Source organism: Alosa pseudoharengus, unplaced genomic scaffold (genome assembly GCF_046254945.1).
Source record: "Alosa pseudoharengus isolate Yale_2024_CS ecotype anadromous, Long Island Sound unplaced genomic scaffold, YU_APseudo_1.1 YU_APseudo_1.1_scf_21, whole genome shotgun sequence".
NCBI lineage: Eukaryota > Metazoa > Chordata > Actinopteri > Clupeiformes > Clupeidae > Alosa > Alosa pseudoharengus.
Window position 1 is genome coordinate 23,830,238 of NW_027468674.1, and position 26,518 is coordinate 23,856,755.

At 44.5% G+C, this 26,518-nt stretch overlaps 1 protein-coding gene across 6 annotated transcripts in view; it reads right to left on the reverse strand.

Moving 5' to 3' along the window:
• LOC143137890 (uncharacterized) overlaps positions 1–23,383 on the reverse strand; it is a 46,671-nt gene extending 23,288 nt beyond the window's left edge. For 2 of the 6 annotated variants that reach the window (XM_076298224.1, XM_076298222.1), the window contains exons 1-27: positions 23,294–23,383; positions 22,239–22,476; positions 21,775–22,035; positions 18,617–19,240; positions 17,692–18,155; positions 17,237–17,362; positions 16,560–16,757; positions 16,263–16,403; positions 15,870–16,133; positions 14,770–14,962; positions 14,306–14,472; positions 13,881–14,009; positions 13,149–13,324; positions 12,425–12,597; positions 11,771–11,995; positions 11,388–11,494; positions 10,599–10,796; positions 10,061–10,175; positions 8,878–9,100; positions 8,195–8,342; positions 7,514–7,691; positions 5,329–5,506; positions 4,859–4,985; positions 4,250–4,369; positions 1,776–1,932; positions 1,341–1,453; positions 1–22 (exon numbers count right to left, since the gene is read on the reverse strand). The exon at positions 1–22 is cut by the window's left edge and continues 132 nt beyond it. In XM_076298224.1, the coding sequence (XP_076154339.1) occupies positions 1–22; positions 1,341–1,453; positions 1,776–1,932; positions 4,250–4,369; positions 4,859–4,985; positions 5,329–5,506; positions 7,514–7,691; positions 8,195–8,342; positions 8,878–9,100; positions 10,061–10,175; positions 10,599–10,796; positions 11,388–11,494; positions 11,771–11,995; positions 12,425–12,597; positions 13,149–13,324; positions 13,881–14,009; positions 14,306–14,472; positions 14,770–14,962; positions 15,870–16,133; positions 16,263–16,403; positions 16,560–16,757; positions 17,237–17,362; positions 17,692–18,155; positions 18,617–19,240; positions 21,775–22,035; positions 22,239–22,371 (4,960 nt within the window). In that variant the 5' untranslated portion in view covers positions 22,372–22,476; positions 23,294–23,383. Of the gene's footprint in view, positions 23–1,340; positions 1,454–1,775; positions 1,933–4,249; positions 4,370–4,858; positions 4,986–5,328; positions 5,507–7,513; positions 7,692–8,194; positions 8,343–8,877; positions 9,101–10,060; positions 10,176–10,598; positions 10,797–11,387; positions 11,495–11,770; positions 11,996–12,424; positions 12,598–13,148; positions 13,325–13,880; positions 14,010–14,305; positions 14,473–14,769; positions 14,963–15,869; positions 16,134–16,262; positions 16,404–16,559; positions 16,758–17,236; positions 17,363–17,691; positions 18,156–18,616; positions 19,241–19,989; positions 20,093–21,774; positions 22,036–22,238; positions 22,477–23,293 lie in introns of those variants that run through there. The other 4 variants (XM_076298226.1, XM_076298223.1, XM_076298225.1 and 1 more) reach the window with 4 other exon arrangements.
• Positions 23,384–26,518: the final 3,135 nt, after the last annotated feature.

A 26,518-nucleotide genomic window follows, 5' to 3' on the forward strand; every position in this document is an offset into this window, starting at 1 on the left:
GCCCCCTGAATTCTGGGTGTTTCTGTGAAAACCAAAACAGAGAGGATTAAAAAGTTTCATTCATCCAGTAGCACAGCATGCGTCTAGTTTTAAACTCCAACTTCACTTGAAGTTGTTAAATTGCTGCAAGTTGTTGCAAACTTTCTCCATAGTGATTGGCCATTGCAGCGCTGTGCCTTTTCTCATTGTGGTGTGAAAATATAAAAGAATTGGAAGGCAATAATGAACGTTTCCAGCTGGAGATGTTGGACTACAATAATAGTCACTACAATTTACAGAACCCAGAACTGAGCTAGAGAATTGCTTTTACCAGAGCATCCAATTGCAGGATGGCCATCACAATATGAAGCCAGCTGAATCAAGTATTCCAAAATAAGTATTACTTGCAGTGATTGTGAATGTATCACAGTAAGTGTTTCTCACAGAATTGGATTCAATTTGTGGTGGTGGTTGACTTGGGCAAGGGGGGGGGGGGGGGGTGGTTCTTGAGTACTCTACAGTACAGTATTCTAACGTTAGCTTAGAGATGTTGTGATAAGACCTTAGCAGAGTTGACTTCAACGCAGCAGTTTTGAACAAATTTGCGCAGCATGGTCACGATGCTAAGCGGATTTAATAGCAATTTGGCCTGTCGTCTTCTATGCAATGCTTCTATATGCCAACAACAATCCTTCAACAATTGTTAATGTTTTGTTAGATGTACATGTAGAGGAGGGGCGGAGGGTTCATTATGAGAGAGAGTGGGGTGGGGCAAGGAAAGGCTGCGTGCATAAAAAGCACAGCTCAATGAAAGGGTTTTATCTCATTTAAATAGTACAACATAGAACATTATTGTGTGACGGCCAGTGTTGATCTTGTGGTGGCCCGCCACAGACTAGTCAACGTATGGGAAACACTGCACTGCTATTTCTTTAATAACATAAAATGACTGAAAATGTAATTTAATCACTGGAGTCAAACTGAAATTCTGGGTCTGAGGCTGGCTATTTATGATATAACACTGCAAGAAACTATTTCCTTAATGGTCCATCAAATATACATGTGTGCTCCACAAAGGCACACTGGAACACGAACACCCTCTTAACGCTTAAGTACAGGACGTGTCTAGTGATTTTCCCAAACCATACAGACTCAACAGTAATTACAGCTGATGTAATGCCATTCATTATTGATGCATCTCACTCCAGCTTCAGTTCAACTCTGATTCAACAACTAAGGGCTATTAAGAACGGCAGTTGGATTTTATTTAGCTCTTTGTCATGAAGTCACAGGGGTGATAGGAGGTCATATATGGCAGAACACCGGCCACTGTTGCGGAGAGAGGACAACTGGGTTCTTACGCTGAAGACGTCCATGGCCTCCATAAAGAGCTGGGGCAGGTTGGAGCGCAGCCACTGGTTCCAGGAGCTGTCCCTGTCCACGTCCTCACGAGACGACGGGATGTCAAAGTCCCCTGTAGAGGACATTATAGAAAAGGTTTTAATGAAGAGATAAAATAACACATGCACCACTCAAACAACTCAAACCTTCACTCAGACAGTTCAAATGAATCTAATAATTGAGTTATTATTATCGTCTAACTCAGACAGTGTCTGCAGTCACAACCAGGGAGGTGTCTTGGATTGTGAGAGGACGGATTTATGGTACAAGTGACCCAAAGGAAATGCACTGACTGCACTTCCTGTTCAAACGTGCACACAGCTGCGCAGCTCTGCATGCCTGCGCAGAGAGCGAACAGAATCTGTGACCTTTGCCCTCCTCCGTGACCCCCTGACCTTGGATGATGAAGCGGAAGCCGAAGCTGCGCAGGGGCAGGAAGGCGAAGACGTTCTGCTGGCGTGGCTGCAGGGGGGCGTCGGTCGAGGACGATGACGAGCCGTCACTCAGGCAGAAGGCCATGGCCAGCTCCGTGGACTCCACCTCCTCTTTAATCTGAGGGACACAAGAGAGATTAGCACACGTGCACACACACACAGACACGCACGCAAACACACACACACACACACACACACACACACACACACACACACACACACACACACACACACACACACACACACACACACACACACACACACACACACACACACACACACACACACACACACACACACACACACACACACACACACACACACACACACACACACACACACACACACACACGGTGGAGCATTGGTAGCATTGCCGTCTGACAATCTGTCCATGGTTAAAAGCGATACAGATATTTCTGTTCCCTCTGAGGAGCTGTGCTCCAAGCCTGATGGAGGGAGATTGTTCACAGAAGTGCAATGTTCTACACCCACCCTCTTTACAGTTGGATTCACTCAGTCAGTCAGTTTAGTTTGCGGCCGTGCATTTTGGCAGATATTCTTTGGCAGAGAAATGTGTCTGTCATAATCTGTCATAACTTAAGTACAGCATCTGTCAAAGATCAAGTTGAGGGAAACAAAAGAAGCAACATTCTAAAGAGAGAGAGAGAGAGAGAGAGAGAGAGAGCTATGAAGGTATCTGGCATAGTTCAACTAGGGAAAAATGATAAACATATACAGAAAACATTTTATGTGGCGCTTTCATTTTTGGGGAGCTGACAAAGGAGAAGCCAGCTATTTAACCCCAAAAGAGTGCTGCTTTATAACAATGGGCCTGACAGAAGAATATACCTGAAAGACATGACAGATGGTTTGACGATGCTATAGCTAGCTATTAGCATTGAGACTGTGATGGGGAGGTATATATGGAACCAAAAAAGCCTTGGGAAATCTATCCAGGACTCTCCTCCTGATATAGCACGCATGTGTGTGCGAGGTTGTCAATCACGTGCTGGGTGACTGCACAGGGAAAGCCTCTCTTCTGCGCGGCTCCCTTCGCAAATGTGACTTAATTAAACCGCCGCTAATTTGATAGCATCCCTCAACACCTGAGGTGGGAGAACTAAATATGGAGGTGGAAAGGAAAAAACATGAGGAGCGACATGAGGAAAGTGGAAAGGGGAGTGTAAAAAGAGTGGGGAAAAGTGTGTGTGTGTGTGGGGGGGGGAGAGGTTACTGGCTGTCATGGCACATTTGTGCATTTCTTTTTCCTTCCCCTCTTTCTGCAAACCCTGTGACCCGAATTGGATGCTTTTCTGATGGGTTGGGGAGACAGTCCCCAAGCCCTCCAGGCGCTAGAAATGTCTGGAGAAGATCAGAGAGAGAGAGAGAGAGAGAGAGAGAGAGAGAGAGAGAGAGAGAGAGAGAGAGAGAGAGAGAGAAAGAGAGGGAGAAAGAGAGGGAGAAAGAAAGACAGAAATAGAGAGAGGAAGAGAGAGAAAGACAGAGGAAATGAGAGAGAAAGGGAGAGAGAGAGAGAGAGAGAGAGAGAGGGAGAAAGAAAGACAGAAATAGAGAGAGGAAGAGAGAGGAAGACAGAGAGGAAGAGAGAGAGAAAGGGAGAGAGAGAGAGAGGGAGGGAGAAAGAAAGACAGAAATAGAGAGAGGAACAGAGAGGAAGAGAGAGAGAGAGAGAGAGAGAGAGAGAGAGAGAGAGAGAAAGAGAGACGCTATGGCGTCGTAGGCTCCGGCGGAGGGCTTACATAATAACGGTAGAGCCCCAGAAGACGCAGACATGAAAAGGCGTGAACATTCCTGGCGTGAAGCAGCAAGATGGAGTGAGACAGAAAGAAAGAGGAGAAGGGATAAAGGGAAGGAGAGGGGCACAGTACTGAACAGGTTGAGAGGGGAGCAGCAAATCCTAAAGACAGGCTTTATTCTCCACTTAGTTATTAGACAGAAGGATAAGGAGGGCTTAGTAAAGGAATGTGTGTGTTGGGGAGACAGAGAGTGGGTGGTCTCCTGTATTTTAAATATTACTTCTTAATTACAATGTCACAGTTGCACCCCTATTTTAATTCTCTGTCTTGCCTTTTATCATTTGTATGCTCCCATATTGACACAAATACTCACACAGATACCACTCAATATATCAAAATAGACAGAATGGACAGAATTGAAGTGTAAAACACTTTTCATTCCTTATTTTTCTCCATCATGGTGTTAAGTGGTGTCAAGTGTTAGCAGCACCCGCAGACCATGTTTCATGGTTTTCAGGTGTACTGTTCGGTTAGGTCCTATTGTTCATTAGTGGACTCTTTGTGGACTAGTAAACACCACCCCTTATACTGGTAAACACCACCCCCTGTGGGCATTTGGGCCCTTTCCCTATTTCTTCACGTGGACATAAATAAACGGTTCAAATGTGTGCATCTTGCCTTCTTGGGGTGGAGCCTGCTCTTGACCACGAGCCAGCGCTCCAGGCCACCCGTGTGCCGCACCTCCAGGATGTTGTGACTCAGGTCCTGCCGACTCATCGTCACCAGACGCCCATCCGTCTGGAGGTCAGCAGAAAGGTCAGGTCAGCGAAAGGGTCATTTACTGTTTACATGATATGCATCAGCTCTGCAAACAGCAACTAACAAGGACTAAAGCAAGATGTTTTGGATTAAAGCAAGATGTTTTGGACTAAAGCAAGATGTTTTGGACTAAAGCAAGAGGTTTTTAAATAAAGCAAGATGTTTTTAAATAAAGATAGATGTTTTTGACTAAATCAACTCACAAAATTATTTGAAAAAATAAATGCAGAATAATGCAAAATTCAACAGTATACAGTATTCTGTTATATCTAAATTGTACGGTGGCGAGTACACAATACATTAGTATGACTGATTGTTACCAGAATAGACAACAGTGTTAGCATTTAAGACTAAGCAGGGTGGGGAAACCAATTCAGTGTACTGTTGTCACGCTGTTCTTCAAGAAGATCCAGAAGCAAAAGAACTTGGTGAGGCTGCATCAGCAAAGCTCAGAGGGACGTGGGTCACCTGGTTGAAGATGGTGATGGAGCGCAGGCGATGGAGGAAGAGCAGCAGAGAGGGGTGGACGTCACGGAACAGGTTCCTGGTCTGGAGGCTCTCGGAGCGCAAAGGCAGCAGGATCTTGGTGGTCCAGCTAGAACACATTACAGCAAGCGAGACAGCTGTGACAGGCCATTTCTATGCTGGAAAAATACTACTATTGTAACTGGAATGTCCCACAATACAAGACTATTGGGTTTCACTATTGGATTACTTGTGAATAGAGTGAATTTGGCTGTTTGGGCAAACTGACCGCTTCAACAATTTACTTGGCAAAATACATTATTCTGCATCTACAACTGGCTATTGTCTTGAGCAGCGGATCCTAGTCACTGGACCAAACTGGCAAGGCAATTCAGCTGGGAAAGGCTCCCTCTAGTTTTGCAGGGTGGGAACACACAGTATTAAATGTTAGAGTGAGGCGCCAGTGATTTCACCTCTTGTGACAGATCTCGGGGGCGTTTGCAGTCACCGGACGCTCCTCGTCGACCCAGTGTGGCAGGATGTATCCCATGGGGCCACTGTTCTTGTCGAAGCGGACGTGAAAGTCGTTGGAGTGGATCTCGGGGCAGTCCGTCACTTTGAACACCGACTTGAACCCGATTCCTTTCTGCCCTGGAGGTCATACAAGTCACAACATCAGTCAGCAACACTTCCATCTAAAGACCACAGCATGTTCGTGTGAAAGCAAACTGACCTCTAAACAAATACAAACACAACCTTGATAAATGGCTCTTATAGCAGAATACACTTTTAATTATACGCTGATACTGTTTATGTCAAACCACAATGGGAGAGGCCCTCAGGATTGATAAATATAGAAAACAGACCAATTCCAGTGTCATAATGTCACTATGCAATCCTGCTCAATAGAACACATATCTTTTTGGGGGCTGCTTGTGAGACTCTAGCTCACAGGCCTGAGTTTCTCTCGGTCACCCATCAGCCAAACTCCATTTCCACTGCCTTGAGCCCCACACAAACTGAGTTTTGCTTTGGGAAACTAAACTGACAGATTGCATTTTGATATAAGCCCATCTCAGGAATGAAACAAATAGTTCACACATTTGTCTTTCAAAACACAGACACACACACGCAATCTTTCCTCTTTCCCCCCAGCCCAAACACACACACACACACAGACACACACACACACAGGCACGGGGCCTCTGTGAGCCATAGTCTTGCAAATGAAGTCTGTGTTGTTCAGCCATCAATCCCAGACCGCCTGCGTGTCCTGTGCTGAATAATTAGTCTGAAGGTTATCTAATAAAGCGGTCCTCACAGCAGGGCCTGTGGTGTACTGGCAGGGCCGACAACGCGACACACACAGACACACACACACACACACACACAGTAGGCGAGGGAGTCTGTGAATGGGCTGCACACACTGACAAGCACACCAGGCACTTCACAAGGACATCTGCTCTGTTTCAGAGATGCTTCTCCCGCATGAGATGGCCAGACAACAGCAGAGAGAGAAAGAGAGAGAGAGAGGTAAAGAAAGAGAGAGTGGGGGGGGGGGTCGTTATTCAGCCCATTTAGGTATAATTATAAAGGTATAATAAAGTTTCACATAAAAAACCCAGGACAGAGAAATCTCCCCTCATCAGCCGAGAGCTTAAAATAAGCCTGATTCCATGATGTCGGTATTACGATTGTCTCCAGGCCTACTTTCAGTGGCCTGTAAATAAACCCCCTTACATCTGAATATGAACACTGGCCTCAGAACAACCTCGCAACCAACAACAGAGCAGAACCATTCACACAACCAACAAGGCGCTATAAACGTATTATTATTATTATTATTATTATTATTATTATATTAACAACACTGATGCCTCTGCACAGGAGAGCTCCAGAGAGATGCAGCTGAAGCTGGTGATTGCAGAATACCTGGGCCATGCTGGTGGCACAAAACGCCTTATGTGTTCCCCTTAACTTCCCTTAAGAGAGTTAAAGATCTAAGCGATGCTGGGTAACATCACTTCTGTTGACTTTCAAACAAAACAAAGAGCTAGCTCGCTACTTCCTCCCCCTCCCTCCCGTGCTGCTCCCGTGCAATTGAAACTCTCCTAAACGTGCATCTCGTCTGTGATTTGCTGGAACAGTTTGTTATGTTTTTATGGCTAGGTTTTTTTTTTTAAGTATATTTTTTGGCCTTTTATGCCTTTAATTGACAGGATAGTAGAGAATGACAGGAAGTGAGTGGGAGAGAGAGTCGGGGTGGGATCCGGAAAGGACCACGGGGCGGGAATTGAACCCGGGTCGCCGGCGTACGGTGCAGGTGCCCCAGCCAGTTGCACCACGGCTGGGGCCTTTATGGGCTGGGTTTGCCCAGGTTGTTTTTGTTGCCGTTTTTGGAGCCTGGGCTGTCCACAGAGATCGTGTTTTTTAACAGTGTATTCAGGACACAGAAAGCTAGCGGTTGGTTAGGTGATGTTTGCAGTAAGTGACATCAATTTTTTTAGCCTAAAAAACGTGTGGCATCGCTTAGAGCACCTTTAAGGCTTTGTTTCTCCTTATGTAGAGGATTTACTTATGGGTGATGCACACAAATCCTTTAAATGATATACTTAGTTCAGGAAAAATGCTATGAGATTCACTGCATGTTAAGAGTACCTATGTATCCGTAGGTGTGTTTGCCCTTGGTGCTTTGGCCGACATCACAGATGGCCCGCACGTTCTTATCCTGGAAGCCGCACTCGTTGTTCAGGATGGTGATGCAGTCCTTATCGAGGACAAAGGCCAGCGACGGCTGGACATCTTCGGCTGAGGGGTAGCTGTTGTCATCGGCATTCTGCACACAAAAGGAATGTTATTTAAATTTCTCTAATGTCTGGAAATAATGATATGCAAATAAGTGAATGGGGAAAAGATGTGCAACAAAGTGGCATATAACACCAAAAATGTTAAATGTTAAAAAAAATTATAAAAATACTACAGAAAATGAATATACTAAAAGTGATGCAAGGTGGGTAAGATGGTGCAGAAATACGAATATTTAAAACAGGTGACTTTGTAGCTAGACAAAAATCAAGTCAGAACATCAATTACACCCAAAAGCTAAAGCATTGTCTGAACAATGAAAAGGGTTCAAACCATAATTGTGAAATGTTTCTAAAGCAAAGCACACAACACAACAAAAACAAAAACAAGTGCAGAACTCTAATCATCTTTTCTCAGTAAGTGACGTTGGCAGGACTCCGTAGCCTAATTCCATAAATGAGTCATGCAGGACAAACACTTCACATGGAATAAAAGCAGTGGACGTTAAGTGATGTGTGTGTGGACGGGGCCGACCTGAATGAGCTCCAGGACGAAGTGTGTGTCTTTGCTGTAGAGCTCGGTGGAGAGGCGCTGCAGGCTGCGGCCCAGACGCTCCTGGTGCACCTGCATCAGCCGCTGGCCCTCCTCATTCAGCTCCACGCCCACCCCGAAATCACTCCGCCTGGATCACACACACACAGCAGGCCCCAGTCAACACACAGACACATAGCAGGCCCCAGTCAGCACACACACACACACACACACACACACACACACACACACACACACACACACATAGCAGGCCCCAGTCAGCGCACACACACACACTCACACAGCAGGCCCCAGTCAACACACACACACACACACACACACACACACACAGAGCAGACAAGCACGCACAAGCATAAGAGACAACTGGCACAATGAGAAGACACTTTCCCATCAAATGAATATTGTTGTTGCACTGCATAAATGTGCCATCATTATCTTCACCGTGATCATAATCTGACTGGGCCCAGAGTAATGAGCAACTGCAAGTGGAGGGTAATGCTATCATCAGATGCGCTGCTGATGTCTTACAGAGATCACAGGAGCCCCTTATGTAACCAGAAGCAATTCACCAAAAGGATTTCAGCTCATGGGAATGTCTATGTAATTAATGTTGTTACATTGTCTTAGCATTAGCGCTGGTGCAGGTCTACAGTACGTAAACAAACCTGATGTCCTCAATGACGGCCCTTTGCAGGCTCAGTCTAGATGGCTCCAGCTGCTCGTCTGGCTCCTCTACTTCTGATGCTGCCGCTGACGCCGTTTCAGCTAGCTGACCTGCAGTCAGTTCGGCGGTGGTCTCCTCGATCTCCTCGGGAGGGCTCAGGTCGCTGGACTGATCGGAGACCAGTTCCTCGTCACTGTCGTTCTTATCGCTGTCACTGCTGGAGTCTGGGGGGGGGGGGGGTGAGAGCACATTACTGGTGATGGTAAAGTCAGATTTTGAAACACATACGGTCAGTGTTGTGCCCATTCTCCTGCCACTCAAATCTGCCAGATTAAAGTCTGTCTGTGTTGCAGTCTTAGGCCCGTTTCACGCCACGGGGGAACGTGGCGTGAACGTGGCGTGTCTGTTGCCTGTGAGCTGCGTGGCGGTTTCTACGTCTTCGCTTACCAGAAGCGTGTCTTGATGCGGCGGCCTCTCTGCCAATTAAAACGTCTCTTTTTTCTCACGTCATTTTTTCCCCCTTCACTGTTTTGAATGCAAACGCTTCCAACACGCTTGCGTGTGGCGTGAAAAATTAGGCGCGAGCCCTATTCCTAGCATGCACGCGTTTTCGTGAGACGCGTGCGTCACGCAGGCGGTGTGCAAGGTCTAACCTGTTAACATGGGAGCCGAAATAAAAACGGACACACCACTCAGCTGACACCGCTCACGCCACACACCTGTACGACAGCTGACGCATCTACTCTTATTGGCATCTAGACCGATGACATCATTTAGAGAAAATGACTGACAAGGATTATTTGAGCAACAACAGAGAACAAGTCGGTGGGCACTGTGGGGCAATTGGCTACAGCGCCCGTACCACACATGGGTCCAAGTGCCCACGGGGACCCGGGTTCGAGTCCAGCCTGGGTCATCTCTCCCTCCCACTCACTTCCTGTCAATCTCTAATTGTCCCATCACAATAAAGGCAAACATGTCCAAAAACTAAAACAGAGACCAAGTCAATTGATGAGCCAGATCTAAGAGTTCAAGATCAAAGCCAAACATGGAAGAACTAGTCTGTTAGTCTGTCTGTACTACTGTAAGTCTATTTAGTCACTGCCTTTTACCAACACTAATGCACTGCTTCACATTATGGTTGCAATTGGTGAGGATTTCTGTATATAAACATGTCTGTCTACCTGAGCGGTCAATGCCATTGAGTTGAGGGGCGGAGGGTTCGTCTGTTGGGTCATCCCTGTCAGAAAGGCCATCCTCAGACACTCCAGCACTCAGCCCATTGGACACCACAGACTGCTGCAAGGGAATGACGTTTGTGTGTGAGATCCAAATATACACAGTGAAATACATGACCAACAAATGCACCAGAGTCCATCAATGGGCTTGTTTCCAAAGATGAACCCATACAAAGAAAAGCAGGAAAAGCAGCCTGCTGGCAAATTGGGGGTCAGACGTGCTTTGATCAGAGTTGTAGCAATCTTCAGAAAGTAAAAGTCCTACTCTGTATGTATGGTATTGGTTCTCACTGTGCACTTAACACAGTTGACTAATTACAGGTTCACTAATTAGCTGATGTACCTGGCTGAGGAGTTGTGCCAGTTAGAATCAGCCAGTTTAGTGAATGGTTGGAACAAACATGTGGTCGGACTTTTAGTCTCTGAAGTCGGACTTTTACATCTTTGACTTTGGCACAAGCTAGAAGGTCTCGCAGGGTTTAACCTGTTGGTGGGGGAGAGTGGCTGGGGCTTTGGGAGGGTCCAGTTTGGAGTGGTAGTCCCTGGCCCACTCGGTGATGCCCAGGAGGACGCCCATCTGGTGGAGCCGGTTGAGGTAGCGTGGCTCGGACCGGGCACGTTCCAGGAGGACGGTTTTGGACATGGACTGGCCCAGCACCTTAGAGAGGGGCTCCAGGAAGATCTGAGGGGGAGGAGAGGCATTTGACAAGGAGATGATGAGTGATTAACTTTAAAAAAAAGTGCGGTATGGATGCGTTCCAAATCACAGAGCGTTTATTGATGTCTAGCTAATTCGGTTGGCTAGGAGGGATCTGAATTTGGACTGAGATCAGCATTTTTTTGTAGTTAAGCACAACGGTCATTTGTATTCAGAACCACATGCAATAAACACAATGGCAATGATGTCATTAAAACTAACTCCCAGGCCAATTCCAAAAAAAAATAAAGTGATTTCAACACATTCAAACATAAACAATCCGCCCAATTCCTGTCCAAACATGCTAGGTATAACTCCCATGTTCCACCCTCACTGTCAACACACATCTGAAACGATCAGGAACACTCATTAAACGACAGGTTTTTATACCTGGCCAGCTTTGTGTAATTTAAACTGTTGATGGATTTACACTTCAGTGTTAGGGAACCAATGCTTGTGTTGCTTTCTTGTTGAGAGACGTTGAACAAACTCCTCTCCTTCGACTTCTACTCTACTGCCTCAACACTATGTTCAAGTTTACATACAGGATCAAATGAACAGTTGAACACAGAGTACCTGTTGCAGTAGGGCTGTGCAGATTCGTGTGGGGATTCGGACCAGGCACTCAAGAACAAACTGGGACACTGTGCTGTAAGATTGACCATCTTCCAACTGAGCGGAGTCTGCAAAATGATTATTCATGAATTGACTTTCATTTTCTGTTTGTATGTAAGCTTTTCTGTATGAATCCTCCTGATTGATTGCATTTTATGTTCCTCTTGCCCTTAATTGTGCAAAGCACACTGAATTCCCCTGGTGTATGAATTACAATGTGCTATATCAATAAACCTGGATTATTTCAATGTCATGTACTCATATGCAACGTCAACTGTAATCAATTCCATTGTAATCTAAGAGTTGGACAAAGACAACAAAATTAATGTTTGGTGCCTTCCTACCTTCCCTTGCTACAGCTGCAGCCAGTGAGCTCTCCATGTGATTGGCCAGGAGGGCTGTGGGGGCGTTCAGTATCCCATCAGCCACCACGACGGACACCAGGTGGCCAGCTGTACCCACAGCGTCCAGGGCCTGCACGGCGTCTGCAAAGAGCTTGTCGCCTGTGGCTCTGGTCACCCGTAGCAGCACGCCTGGCTTCACCTCTAGGGCCATCAGGTCAGTTTGGGCTACATAACAACAACATCAACAAAAACAAAAATAATTAAAAACACAAATATCTTCATTTTGTCAGTGATATTCTACTTGTTGTTGTGCAATACTGAAATATCTGCAATCGGCTGCAATACTGCAAATTATTTTGGCCCATACAGCTTTTTCCTAAATCATATTTGCCATGAAAGGAGGAGACTTCTACTGAAATCAACACGCTCCACTGCACATTTATCTCCTGTGTGACAGACTTTTCCTGAGGATTTCCCACAAACCACAGACAGGCTCACTGCACCACTGAACACAACTTGAATAAATACAAACAGAAAGGGCTGACAAAAAATCATCACAATCTATCTCTCAAACACACACACACACACACACACACACATACACAAAACTCTAAAGTAGAACACTAAAAAAAAGGGTCTGGTGCTCTGACTGACCGCAGTGTCTCTCGATGAACTCCTTGAGGGGTCCAAGGCTGGGCAGGAACACTGACTCCCAGAGGCTCCACTGCTCCAGGTCCTCCAGCAGAGGGGCCGACAGCAGGCAGGACACGGCCTGCTCCCGACGCACGTCCCCCAGAACCCCCACCGACTCTCCCACTGCCCGCTCCCTGTGAGACGGACACCGCCCAGTCAGTGACATTTACATTTACATTACAGATGTTACATTACAGACAATCCCCTTAACCTTCATGGTAAACCCTCTGAAAGGTGTGCAGTCTGAAACTTTGTTTGACTGACCGTGTTAAGAATGATTAAAGGACCAATTTAAAGTCAACTTTGAAAAAAAATAACATGGCTGATGATTTTTCAAAGAAAGTGAGTGAACATCAGATGTCTAGGCTGTGTCACAGACTTTAGAATTTACCTCTAACTGAGTTAGTTCTGTTCTGTCCCTCTTGTAACACATTCAGTTTATCTCAATACATTACTCTCGCAGGAATTATCAGCAAGGCTTTCAAGCCCAAATACTGCATATATAGTGGACAACCACACACTCATTTAGGGACAATTTATAACAAAGTAAAGACACAATAACAGATCAAGGAAATTTTAGAAGAACAGAACTAGAGGGCGTCATGGTTTCAGGTACAAGTGTGGTACTTGACAATGGAGGAAAAATATGACACAACACATCAGACAGAAAGAGCTTGATTCTCACCCGGTCACTTTGGGCATCAGTGGGGCCTCGTATCGCACAACACTGGGCGCCAGCGGGCCGCCCAGGCTTCTCTGGCGCTGGACAATGTTCAGGAGCGTGGTCAGCGGGCCGTACCCCAGCTCCCTGCTGTCCCGCAGGCCGTAGTGACTCCTTAGAGATGCCTCGATGAACTTCAACTAAAGTAGAGGGTAGAGAGACGGGTCAAACATGACTCGACATTAACAAGCTAGATGAGCCTTTACACTGTGTATGACTCATATTTTTAAGATTAGGATTCCAAGCCAAATCGATCAGCTATTTTTTTTACACAAAAGGATGCAATTGTAAGGGAATGTAATTGTAACTGAGCTCCAAGTAGCATATGAAATGAGGAGTATATCATATATAAAAATTTTTAGTAGAGTATTTTCATCAAGTTAGTTGTAAAAGTAACAAACACGCCAAATTAGACCCGCCCCCCCCCCCCCACACACACACACACACACACTTTAACTGTGAACTAAGAGGGTCATTAAATTAAAAATAGCATCCTTGACACATCAAAGCTGTCTGGAGCACACATTTAAGAGTGTAGGCCTTAATCCTGAGATCCAGTTATGAGCTTCTGTAGTTGAACCTAACAATCAGGATGTGCATAATGCCCCAACGTTTAATGAGCCAGAGAGCCACCACTAGCGTTTGACCCTTATTAGGAGAAGTGGAGGGTTCAGGAAACTAGAGGCAGAAACTCACTCTGGCCGGGTCGATGTCGCCGCACTGGGTGATGAACTCAAACACATCCTGCTGGCTGGGTCTGAAGCCGCACACACTGGAGCTAGTGCTGCCAATGAGGATGGAGCCCCCTACTGCCTGCTGCAGGGACTGCAATCACAGAGAGGGGAGAGGGAACACACAGCAGGTGGAGATGAGGAGCAGACATGGCTGCTAGGTTCTGCCATTTTACCCAATACAAGTAGAGCTCAATTATGTTCAAATAATCAAAAAAAATGAATGACTAAAAGAATGACTAAAAGTACTGTAATTATAGAAAAAGGAAAAGGAAAGACTGTTGTTTACATTTCATATTGCATTTCATTTTCAGAGTGCACAGTGCCAATTTGTATCAAGTATAATCAGTCTGAAACATCCAGCTGTGTGTTTGTGATTTTTGGACTTACCTCGGAGTTCTTGACCAGGAACTCTAGGAAGCTCCCCTGCGCGAGCCCGGGGAAGGCTTTGACCTTGAAGTGCTCGGCCATCTTCTTCTCCAGGTCAGACAGGTAGCCGAGCGTGGGCACGCCACACAGCTTGGACACGCGCTCCTGGAACAACTGCAGCACTGAGGCTGAGGTGTCAATCAAGAAGGAATCAAGACAGGAAAGTAGGATAGAGAAAGACAAATACCAGATGCATCATGGGAACGGGTGGCTGCCAGCAAATTCTGAACATCTGCAACACTAAAATGGACACAGTCATGACCGAATAACGAGAAAAACATTAATCAAATAAAATTAATTCCTCTAATTTAGTACACTAACAATGGCTCAGAACATATGTGTCAAATGTAATAGTTAATGATGGTAGTTATTGCGTAATACGAATGTGTGTATTATGTTTGGATTTAAACGAGCGTTGCACACACTTTCAGAGGGAGCCATGACTGAGATGCTGTCATCATCCTCCTCTTTCTTCTTCTTCTTATTGTCGTTCTGCGGGGTTCTCCCACTGGCGGGCAGGTCATTAGGGAGCTCCAGAGATCCGCAGCAGATGGCCAGCTGGAACAGGTTCTTGGCGAGACGGTCGTCCTTCACGTAGGACAGGAAGGCCTGCACACGCTGTGAAATGTCAGAAATCAGACAACAATCTCGTCTCAGTTAACAACAAAAAGTTCTTTGCTCCGTTTGCCAGAGTTCGCTCATATCACTTTCTTTTTGTCGGCTTCAATGCTGGGACTTCAGCATGCCGAGACTAAATACAAACATGTCCGTCCTCACCAGAAAGAACTTCGCCGAATTACTCACTGAATTAATGCAAACACAAAAAACTGTTGGGTGCTTACTGCAATGCTGTTATTTTTAATCAGGCTCGTTATTAGACATTAATATCCAGTTAATGTGTCAGGAGCATCAATAGCGAGCCATAGCACGTTCTGTTTTGATTCATAAAAAAAAAGTTAAAAAAAAAGAGAAAATGTACCAACACAAAAACCACCAGGCAAAGGAAGAGAGTTGGTCCGATTTAAAGTGAATGAAAAAGAAACTCAGTATTTCACTTAATCCCTGAAAAAGTGCCACAGGGACGGGGTGGAGAGGGGGTAAAAACCAAGTGATGTAAGCTCAGTAGAAGCGCCTCGATTACAGCTGGGATTAGAAGATTACAAGGCCGAGGCATCATATTAACAAGCTCCAAGAAGCGCAGACTTTATGGAACCTCCTTGACAGCGAGCAGACAAGATAGCTTTAATGGTGTTAAAATGTGTTGGAATTATCAGGCAAGTCTTTCAAGCTCAAATGTGGTGTGAAATGAAGCGGGGTCTGGTTATGACACTTTGTCGGGGATAAAGGGAAGGTTAGTGTCACCCCGGCGGTTGGACGCCCCCCCCCCCCCCCTGTAATGAATCACAGTGAAAATATATTGATGATCATTAGTGTCCTAATGAGTGTTTGCAGGAAGACTTTCAAGTTCCATCCACAGACCACAGCTCCCAGCCCCTAGTTTCCCAGGGTTGGCATGCATGCGTACCTTAGTCATAGTGGCATTGAAGATGCCCTCCGAGTTAATGAAGACCTCCACCACGGCGTCGGCTGCAGTCATACCGACGTACTTCTTCCTCAGCTCGCGGCTGCTGGTCAAGGAGTTTAAGGGCAGAGGTCCATCCGCCGGGTCCATCACGCTCTTCTTGATCTTCCACAGCTTCTCCTGGACCTCTTGCTCCAGTTCCACCTGGACCCGATCTCTGGCCGAGTCCATGAAGGCGTGCATGGTCAGGGTCGCCCTCTGCAGCGTCTAAGAGGGACACCAGATCACCCATGTGATTTTTAGATGTGACCCATATTGTGACCCATATTCATTTTAGATTAAAATCATAATGCTGACAGTTATCAAATTTCCTTCAAATAGAAAAAGCAATCTTACCGAAATGGGTAGCCCAAGGCCCTGAATGCGAATGCCCAGTTCATAAGGAGTGTCACAGTTGTACTGGTCAGCAAGATGCTTCATGAACTCAGCAAGGTCCACCTTGACACCTTTGGATTTTTTCCTGTAGGCTTGGAGACTCTTTAAAAAAAATAATTGGACAAAATATTGTAGATATGAAAATCCAAATGATCCCAAATGATTATTCAATGAACTGATGACTCACTACTTTAGCTGCTAGGTGATCTCATACAGTGCTGACTGTGAGAGAAGCCCCAATCACCACAAGATACTGACCCTCAAAATGTCCACCGTCTCGATGGGCTGTATGTCCTCGTCCTTGGTGTTGGCGTCCACTTTGAACATCCTGTGGATGAGCGGGTTCTTGCACAGGGGGCCGAGGTGGAGCTCTTCGAAACGCTTCTTGTTCTGCAGTCCGGCCAAGGCCTGCCCGAGCTCGTGCAGCGTGCACACGGCAGACACTGCGTTCATGGCCTGAGATCACACAGACACACAAAACACTCAGATCAAACAAACGGGAAAATCACAGCAATGCTGACTGCGGCAGTGATTACCAGCAGTTAAACGTTACTGGATGAATGGATGGATGGATGGATGGATAGAGAGAGAGACTTTATTGATCCCCAAGGGGAAATTTAAAAGACTGAGTTTGAACTCAACAGCCCATCAAATCACACCCCCCTCCCTTCCGCGCACTAGAGGCAACATGTAGACTGTGAAACCAGCAATACTCCAAAAAACTGCAGTTCACATTGAGGGCACTAATAATCCTTATTTATGAATAAGAATAGGGAATTATCCTTAAAAAGTACTGGGGGACAACACATTTATCACACATATCACTCAAACAGCAATACACAATACTTTTGAAAACAGTGACAATGTAAAAAGCTACTTCAGGTATCTATAACACATATATCACTCAAACAGCCACTGCATTGTTACTGTCCTACCTCAATGAACATGTTGACCTCTTTGATGGCACGCTGCAGGTTGTTCACGGCAGGTAAGTCCCGATGATAAATCCTCATGGACTGCAGGGAGGGGATCTGCAGGTACTCACACACCTGACTCACAACCTGGACAAAGATGAGACGTCTTTGAAGAAACATCTGTTGCACCAATAAAAGGCTACACCAGAAGCTATCAGCCACTAGCTAATGGAGACGGTGTAATGATGGTGTAATGAGAGTTGCCAGGCGCTTTCAGGAAAAGGGGATTTGAAAGCATCTTTGATGTGATTTGCTGGTATACTAAGTGATGACGTCTTGATTTCAGAATCAGAATGAAAAGACAAGACAGGCGTCAGTAGGAGCCCCAACACGTCACAGTATCACAACTATGAAAAGAAATAAAGATGAAGCTGCACGTGTCTGTCCCTCACAGTTTCAGAGAAAAGGGCTCTTACCCTCTCCACAGTGACCAGTTCTCCTCTAGTGGCCAGGGATCTGATGACGTCCTCTGCCAGGCTGTCCACCTCGGTGGCGCTCATGTTTTTCCTCGAGCGACGCTCCCGGCTGCCACCGCCCTCGAACGCCTCCAGGGCCTCGGCGGCGCGGACGTTGGCGGCGTGTCGCTCCCTCAGCTGGGCGTGGTAGGCGTCGTGGAACGCCATCGAGCTGTCCCGGTCCCGTTCACGGATCGCTGCCGCTTGCAGACGCCGCTCCTCGGCCTTGGACGGTTTCGCCGCCGCCGCGGCCCCAAGCGGGGGGAAGTCGCCGCTGGCCAGGCCGTCTGGCAGAGAGGCCTCCTGGGGCTGCTTGACCAGCGGGGAGGCCGCCCTGAGGGGAGACGGTGTGTCCCTCACCCGGCTCACGGAGCTCGGACCGGCCCAGGCCACGGGGCTAACCCTCCTGCTGCCCTCTGGTGTCGCTGGAAGAAAATAAAAATGATATCTAATTGTGATATACTCCAAATAAGATCAAGGTCAATGTCAATGCAGAAAGACAGACAGACAGACAGATAGACAGATAATCTCAATTTTATATAGCATTAAATTAGTATAATAATAAAGTAGTAAATGGTATTATATTATTTACTAAACGGTTTGAAAACAAGCATAATTAATATTCATCTTTATGTTTTAACAAATCACATAGTATAAGTCTTAACCTTACAAAGCAACTTACAAAATGACGAATAACATTCAAGCAACCTTGCAGAGGAGACCTTAGGTAACAATCAATACTACAACAACAAATACTACAGCCAAAGGATGAGAGTGCAAAAGTCTAAGTACTGGTCAAAGTGTGGTCATCTAAACCTAAGGTGAACTAAACCTAAGCCTTTACCTAAACCCAGACATGGACTGGCCCTGTTTCTATGGAGATTACCTAAAGAGCTCAAGGGTTCTGCTCCCCCATTGGCTTCCATTGGCTTTGAGGCTGTTGCTGCTGGCGCCAGCGGTGCTTGAGTCAAGCGGTTGTACAGAGGCAAGTACAGACTCATGGGCAGCGGCGTGCCGAAATGGAGGAAGTAGCTGTTCTGTAGCTGGATGATGGACGTGGCCGCCACCGGGAAGTGCCTCACCACCTCTTGGACCTTCACCAGCAGCTGTTCCTGGGTCAGTTCGGCACTGGCGGGCATTGGGCCCGTGCCAAACATCGGGTGGGCCATACGCATTGCCGGCTGGGGGTCTTTACCTGGTAGTGCAGCGGCAGTGGCAGGAGCTGCATGAGTCTTGGGCAGTGGAGGGGTAATCGACGCGGGAGGTGTAGGAGCCAATGGAGGAGTCACATGCGGTTTTATCCTGTGCGATCGGTGGAAAACCACGTCGTCCTGCACGACCAGCTCTGCGATGGAGTCCAAGAGCTTGGCTAGGCTGGAGAATCCGAGCGTGCTGAGGGTCAAGTTCCGTCTGTACTTCTGGCTGTAGGAAACCGCCAGCTTTTTCGCCGGGATGCCCTTTGGGCGTCCCCTGACCAGCTCTATGATGTCCTGTCGAACTGACTCCATGTCTGCAAAGAGAGAAAAAGAAAAACTATGTATTTAGGTCCATCAAATCTTTAAAAGTTACCCAGTCACCACAGCCATTGTAGTAAACAGAGAACGCTGTTATGCATTATAGATGGAGTGGTTGTGAGCAATTAATCCGTCACGGTCACACAGGACATAATAGCCTGTGCAACTGCACCTGGTTTTATGGCAAAAGATGCTCGGGATACTCAATGAATTTTTCATGCTGTAAAACTGATGCTTGGAGAGCTTCTTGCCTTCATCTCAACCATAGCAAATTAACTGTTTACATTTTGTTAGTACATTTTTATGAATTAAATGAAGGAAATCGTATCAGAGTATTCTCAATGAACATGCAACTGTACAAGCCTGAGGGGCCTCATATCATAAATTCAAATGAGAGCCAAGAGTGTACTTCCTGGTAACTCAGCAGTTTCCATTATTGCTTTATCATACTCAGGAGGCAATGTTCAAATAAAGAGTGCTAAATATCCAAATGGTAAATATGTAAAGAGTATCAAACCTGTAAATGATTAGTAAGTAAATATACAATGCCAGTGTGCCAAGACTGTGTTAGTTTCTAATCAATCTTTAAATAGCTGATTCTATTGTGACTAATATAAAGCATACGGACGCTAGGCTACATCCCAATGACTTCAACCAATTAACTGTAACCATGCCTAACACTAGACAGAAAATACATGAGGATACAAATGAATAAATAATACACAAATACAATAACATTACTTACCACAATTCTCACTGTCAAGCACTGTCAACTATTTGTAGGTCTACACTACTTTAAAGCATTTGTAATATGCTTTCAATCCTACACTGGCCAACTTGAACTGACACTGTTGGTGTTTACCCTACCTTTAAAACCTCCTCCCTTCCTTATTGCCAGTGAGTCACCGAAAGCTATGACAACACTCTCAAGAAATGAAAGTGAAACCAGTTTAGAACAGTCACCAGCCCCAGCTGATTGGCCCCCTGTGTACACTGGACCTTTCATTTCCCTCATCTTGACAGACATTTGCAAAATTAGCCATTAGGCAAACCCTGTGGTGAAATCCCACCACAGTTCAGATTCTAGACCAGAGGCTGTGAAATCAAAGTCCTGGGCTTTTATGGCCCAGTAGGCCAGTAGAGTCCAAATGCGACTTATGTAACTCTCTTGATTGTGGTTTGTTTGAACATGCCCCAGACTCCATTAGTGCTGCAATCGCTAGGCAACAGAGGAAAGCAAAACTGAGAGCGAGAGCGTGACTGCCTTAAGTTTCGCTTTCCAGCACCCTCTGCAGCTGGTAGCAGTTGTTGCCAAGGAAGTCACGTGACTTGATGGCTTTCCAACATGGAGAGAGAGGGGCTATGTTAAGATCTCCCTGCAATAGTCCCTAGCTGTTGTAGAACAATCTTAACATAGGTCATTGTGAGTGTACACATGTTTTATAAAGAATACGCTGAAGGAGATAAAGACAGGTCACTGGTACATGACATTTATTTCATTCATTGTGGAAATGGAAATTTATTTGATTTAATTGATTTTGAGTGTTTCAAATGAAAGGAAAATAAATGAGAGGAAATATGGGGAAACCTCACTAAACTTTAAAGTGTAACTCCAGAGTAAAAACAACCTAGAGTCTATTTGCGGTAGTTATCTTTTGATTGAGAGCACAATTACAGAGTTTTGAACAAGACCGTTTGTTGCATTAACACTGAATGGGCTTATAGTGAAAGCTAAAGGGGCAGCTAAGTACGTCAAAAAACAAGCTATTTTATATTACTGACAATGCTCAAAATATTATTACACCTCTGTGGTAGTGTGGTGAGGTGCAGCGCTGCAAGATCGAACGCACACGCTGATTTGACGCTACCGGAACACAAAGCCTCTATGTACACTTTCAGAGTTAACAATACTCCGGTTTGTCTGTGGGGACCCTCACCACACTACTACAGAAGTGTAATTATATTATGTCTCGACTGTGCGACATTTACCGTGCATGCGTAGTGTCTGAAACTGAATTTCCCTCAAGGGACAATAAACGAATTAGCCGACTAACTAATTAACTAACTAACAAACAAACATATCTTTTATTGTTGAAGATCAATCTGCACTTAGGTTCTTATTTTACTGATGGAAGTTTATTTCTGTAGGAAATGTCGTCCATATATCCAAAAAGGTGTTGAAGATGTCAGTGTCCAAAATTACTACTACAGCACACTTCAACAATTCAAGTGTAAACATTTGTGAGGGTACCTTAATAGCCTCAAATTGCCATATTTTCATTTAGTGTTGCACTTTGAAATTTGGCCTATGTTCATTTTTGGGGTACAGGCATGATACGTACACGAGAAAGAGAAACTTCCTTGATAAATATGCAATTAATTTATAATGTACGCATATGGTAACATGTGTAGCCTACTAAACATACTCAATATTACAAATATAACAATTCTTATATCTATAAAATAGCATTGCAAAATATATCTTCAATATACAACATTCAGTGTGCTGGTGTCTCATGCTCCATTTTACCTTGATCAAAGAAGGGATTCTGCTGATGATGATCAACTCCTGCAATTCTGATGACATTTCGGTCTTCAATCCTCTCGACACATACTTGATCCCCTAAGGCAGTGATCAGATCCTGAAAGCCAGCCAAGCCATAATTTGAGAGGACAAGCTGCCGACCATAGTGACGCTTGTAGGTGCTGAGGAATTTGGCGATGTTCACTCCTTCAGGAATCTCGCAGAGCATATCCAACACATTCTCTTTAAGTTTCTGCAGAGATGGCCCTATAGAGAGACAAATCACAGCTTGTCAACAGATACTTATCTGATTGGCTACAATGTTCAGATCATTTTACATAAATATACTGACAATTCAACAGTTCACACAGGGTAAAAGCAAAACCACTCTGTGAGGTAAAATTAACCTAGACTGAGATCAAAGTGAAACCGGTTCCATCCAAAAGTACTGTTGTGTGTATAGTTCTTACCCTTCTCACTTGATTGTACTGTAGGAGTGGGCAGCAGTCCTCCAGGCCTGGGTCCAGAAGCGCTGGAAGAAGACTTAAACCGTGGGCTCTTGGAAGTCTTGGATGAAAAACTTCTAGGTTGTCTGTCGGCCATGGTCTTCAACAGCTCTGACAGGTCCGTGGTCAGTGATAAATTGTCATACTGTTAAAAGATGCTTCTGGGAAATCCATAGAGAAATGCTGTGCTCCATTGGACCATCTTCAGATCAAGCAGAACAAGAGAGTGGTTAGATTTAAAAATGGATTCACTCGTCTAGCACCAATTCTAAACGAGATCTATAGGAGTCGTTTGGTTCCCATGATATGCATGCACAGTATAGCATGCATGATCATACAGCACCAACGTGTTCAAAACGTGTGCATCATTACACTATGCATGCAATGCATCCGAATCAAAATTCCCCCATGTCTTCTCACATCTGACGGTTTAACGGTATTTTTTATCAGTAAAACACGATCCTTTATTACCCATATCCATACATTTGGTAATACTCAAAGAGCACTTAACTTTAAGATTGTGATCATGACACATGCTGTTGTTACTTTAACTCACGTTAAGCATATATTTAACGTTACTTCATGTCCAAGATTATTGCGTGCCAATATTGAAAGTGAAACATAGCTATGAAGTTGGGTAAAAGTCTGAATAAATTAGGATAAGTCCAACAACAATATGCATCTTCCATTCATTTTGGTAGAAGACCATTTACAATTTTCAACGATACTATGCTATTTTATAATCCGCGTTATACACTGTTTTACAGTAGCCTACTACTTAAATATAGCCTAGGTATCTTTGCCGCGTCACTAGTCATGGAAAAACGTGGGTTAACATTTTGCTATCTAGCTATTAGGAGTTCTAACTGAGCTAATCCTTAGCATGCTGGAGGTTAATTAATGAGTTTGAGCCTATTGAAGCTATAAGTTAACGTTACTCACTGACTAATTAAGAGAGCACGTAGTTGCATATTCAAACTTAAAGATAAAAAAAGTAAATATATAAACGAGTAGGGTACCTCAACCAGAATTATAAGAGGATTTGGCCAAACAGCCATCCCATTGCAAGACTGATATTAGCAACTCAACTGAAGCTTCTTCTTGGCTCCCCTCCTTCATGTACAAAACATTGGTTTCTCTACTGTTTTGACAGGTAAATCGCACCATTTCAGATGAGTTATCGCCATCTTGCGGATTGGAGTGTTCTCGGGCAAGCCAGGCCAAGTCGGGCAAAGGGCAGACTCACCCTCCCTGGCTTGAGTAGGCCAGAGAATGTCTAATAAGGGAGTAGATCAGGGATTAAAGTGAAAAAAAATCGTTTGACTGAACTTTTTTCAGGCCATAAGTCATACGTTGTTCATATCTACCTATAGAGATAGCACCCCTTTTGCGGTCGCGACCTATTGGTTTTTAATGTACAAAAAGATGCAAACAGCAAAGTAAAGGGAGTATTCGCCTTATTCACACAGCGGCCATTGTTTAAACCAAAACGAGGCTACAGGGTACACTTACTATATAATTAATGCCACCTACAGGTGAATGCATAGAACATAACAATCCTATGGTTTGTGTACCCTGTAGCCTCGTTTTAGCCGCCAATGGCCGCCATGTGAATAAGGCGAATTGAGAGTGTTCTTGATTGAGATTGAGTTTTCCTGATGAACAAAAATATATTTTAGTACCATCCCTGACCATTGCTGATTAGCCATTGCTGTTCTTTTCTACTGCAGCAATATTGTAGAAAGGCTTTAACACACTCTTATTTAATTACTTCAGGCCAAAAGTGTTTAAAGGGGAGATTTTTTTCTTGTTAATATGCAATTCAACACCAAGTAAAATCTATAAAATCAAGTTTGCAAGACTTCCCATTTCCTCATCAAAGTAACAAATCAGAACATTCTAGATATTGTTCATATTTCCATTTGTTGCCTCATCCGCATTTAATGATAACATGGTAATTTTGAGTTTTACAGACAACTCAGTTTTCCAATGAGCAGCAATACTGTGTGTGCTCATGCAGGAGGTCTGCGCATTTGTAGCGACAATCTGGAGACGGCGCTTTTGTCTTCAGCAACAGATTGTATAAGGTTGACAAGAGGTTGAGATATGGTTAAGGACAGGTCGTGTTGCGCTATGAAAGAACATGCGTAGCCTACTTTCTAAACGTAAAAACGGTCAGCCATAGATAAACGTAGCCTACCTCTGTCGTGGTGGCTAGTTGCACCAGGTAGGGAAGATGTCCTGAAGTGCACGAACGTTAACCTTATGGCGGTCTTCTGATTGGTGGCGTGCTAAAACGTTTTCCTATTGCATCCATAAACAATTTTCTTGCAGCGAACCGCGCAAAAGCAAACTCCTGGCACTTTAATTTCTTTACACCATGGCTTGTTAGTTCTCCCCCGTTTCCAACAGCTGCCCATCTGCATTTATTTTTTAACTTTTGACACCTGCCTTCCTTTAGCAACAACGCATCCATGACAGCTAGTGGCCTTGCCAAATAGACGCACACAAATCATGACGCTAATATGCGAGGTTCTGGTAGGCCCACTGGTTATGGTTTTGTGCTATAAATTAATATTTTATAGCAAAGTTTTAAGTTGACTATTTTAATTGTATGGTTATTTTTTGTCAACATACACTCACAACCTATTGTCGTTAAAAGTGAGGCCTAAGCAAAATAGGCTACAAGGCTGTCTGTGCGTCACAAACACGACTGACCCCCTTACTCGACACGCTCAGTCAAAACCTTCCGTCGCAAATTGTGAAAAACATTGTTGTATGTCATAACAGACGGGATAATAAATTGCATAGGCTACGGTTTATATTGCGTCGCTTTACACATAATGTTAGTTGCATTGATTAAAAACTGTAACAATAATAGTAGCCTACATCGGGTGGCATAGCAGGCTATCTGTTCAAGTCATAGGTGACACCCAAAATGAATGACCTCCCCAAGAGTTCGCGATAGTAAGTGTCTACATTGATGCACGGAAAGAACACAGCCTCCGAATTCACACATAGAGCTCACAATATCATATCCAAAAAAGTTAAACGGATTGGCCAACCTCATCAGCTGTCTCGATTGTGTCACTATAATCCAACTTTTAGACCGTTATAGTCCTCCATACGTGTTCTTTTTTTTAAGCAAACGCCCGAGACAAGTGTGTAGCTACAACATACAAAGCGAAACTCATGGCTGACGTAGGCCGTATAGGACGTATCTTCTTGAGCGGTCACCGATTGAGACACAGAAAGTTCTCAAGAACACTATTAGGTCTTTAAACATTTACCTAATATTTGTAGTTGCCTTAAAAAAGGAAAAGCAAAGGGGAAAGTCCCCCCCCCCCCCCCCTCCTATTTTTTTTCTCATCGGATCTGCATCGATCTCAAATATGACATTTCTAAAATCAAATTGACGGAAATCCGTCCTATGACGGAGAACTTTAATCCTTGGAGTAGATGGGCTCTGAGTAGGCCTATCTTACAGTGCATACGGGAAGTATTCACTTTTTCCACATTTTGTTATGTTTCAGTCTCATCTTAAAATGGATTCATTTATTTATTTATTTTCTCATCAATCTACACACAATACTCCAACACTCCACAAAAAGCTAGTGTTTTTTTTAGAGTGTAAATGTATAAAAAAAAAAGACTGAAATATTCCATTTACATTCACACCTTTTGTTATGACACCATTGGCCATTGAGCTCTGGTGCATCCTCTATCAATGGTCCTTAATATGCTTCTACAACTTGATTGGAGTCCACCTGTGCCTAAATGAATTCATTGGACATTATGGGAAGAAAAAAAAAGTGAAAAAGTGAAGCATTGTGAATACTTTCCATATACACCACATTGAACATTGAAAATAAGGGAGATTTCGGTTATTAAGGTGAGCGAGGCAACAGCAGAAAAAAAACTATTTAGCAAGCAGAAATGTCCTAGCTCGGTGTTTAGGATGCATTGTAGACAGGTATCCATGTATTATCTTCCATCAGCAAACCATCGCATTAACAAAGGTTTAAGGGGAACAAATTATTGAAGACCTGAAGATTCACCAATTCCATTACACAAAGGCAAAGACCACTCTTCACATTCCAAATCACAGTGCGTGCAACCTATGTCAAAGTGCCCTCTCACATTTTATAAGTCAGTAGTGGGAACCAGATAAACTCCGCAATCTCCCTAGCGTTGTTTTTGTTGTCATCATGATTTCCTTTTGATATGGGTCTGATGAGCTTAAT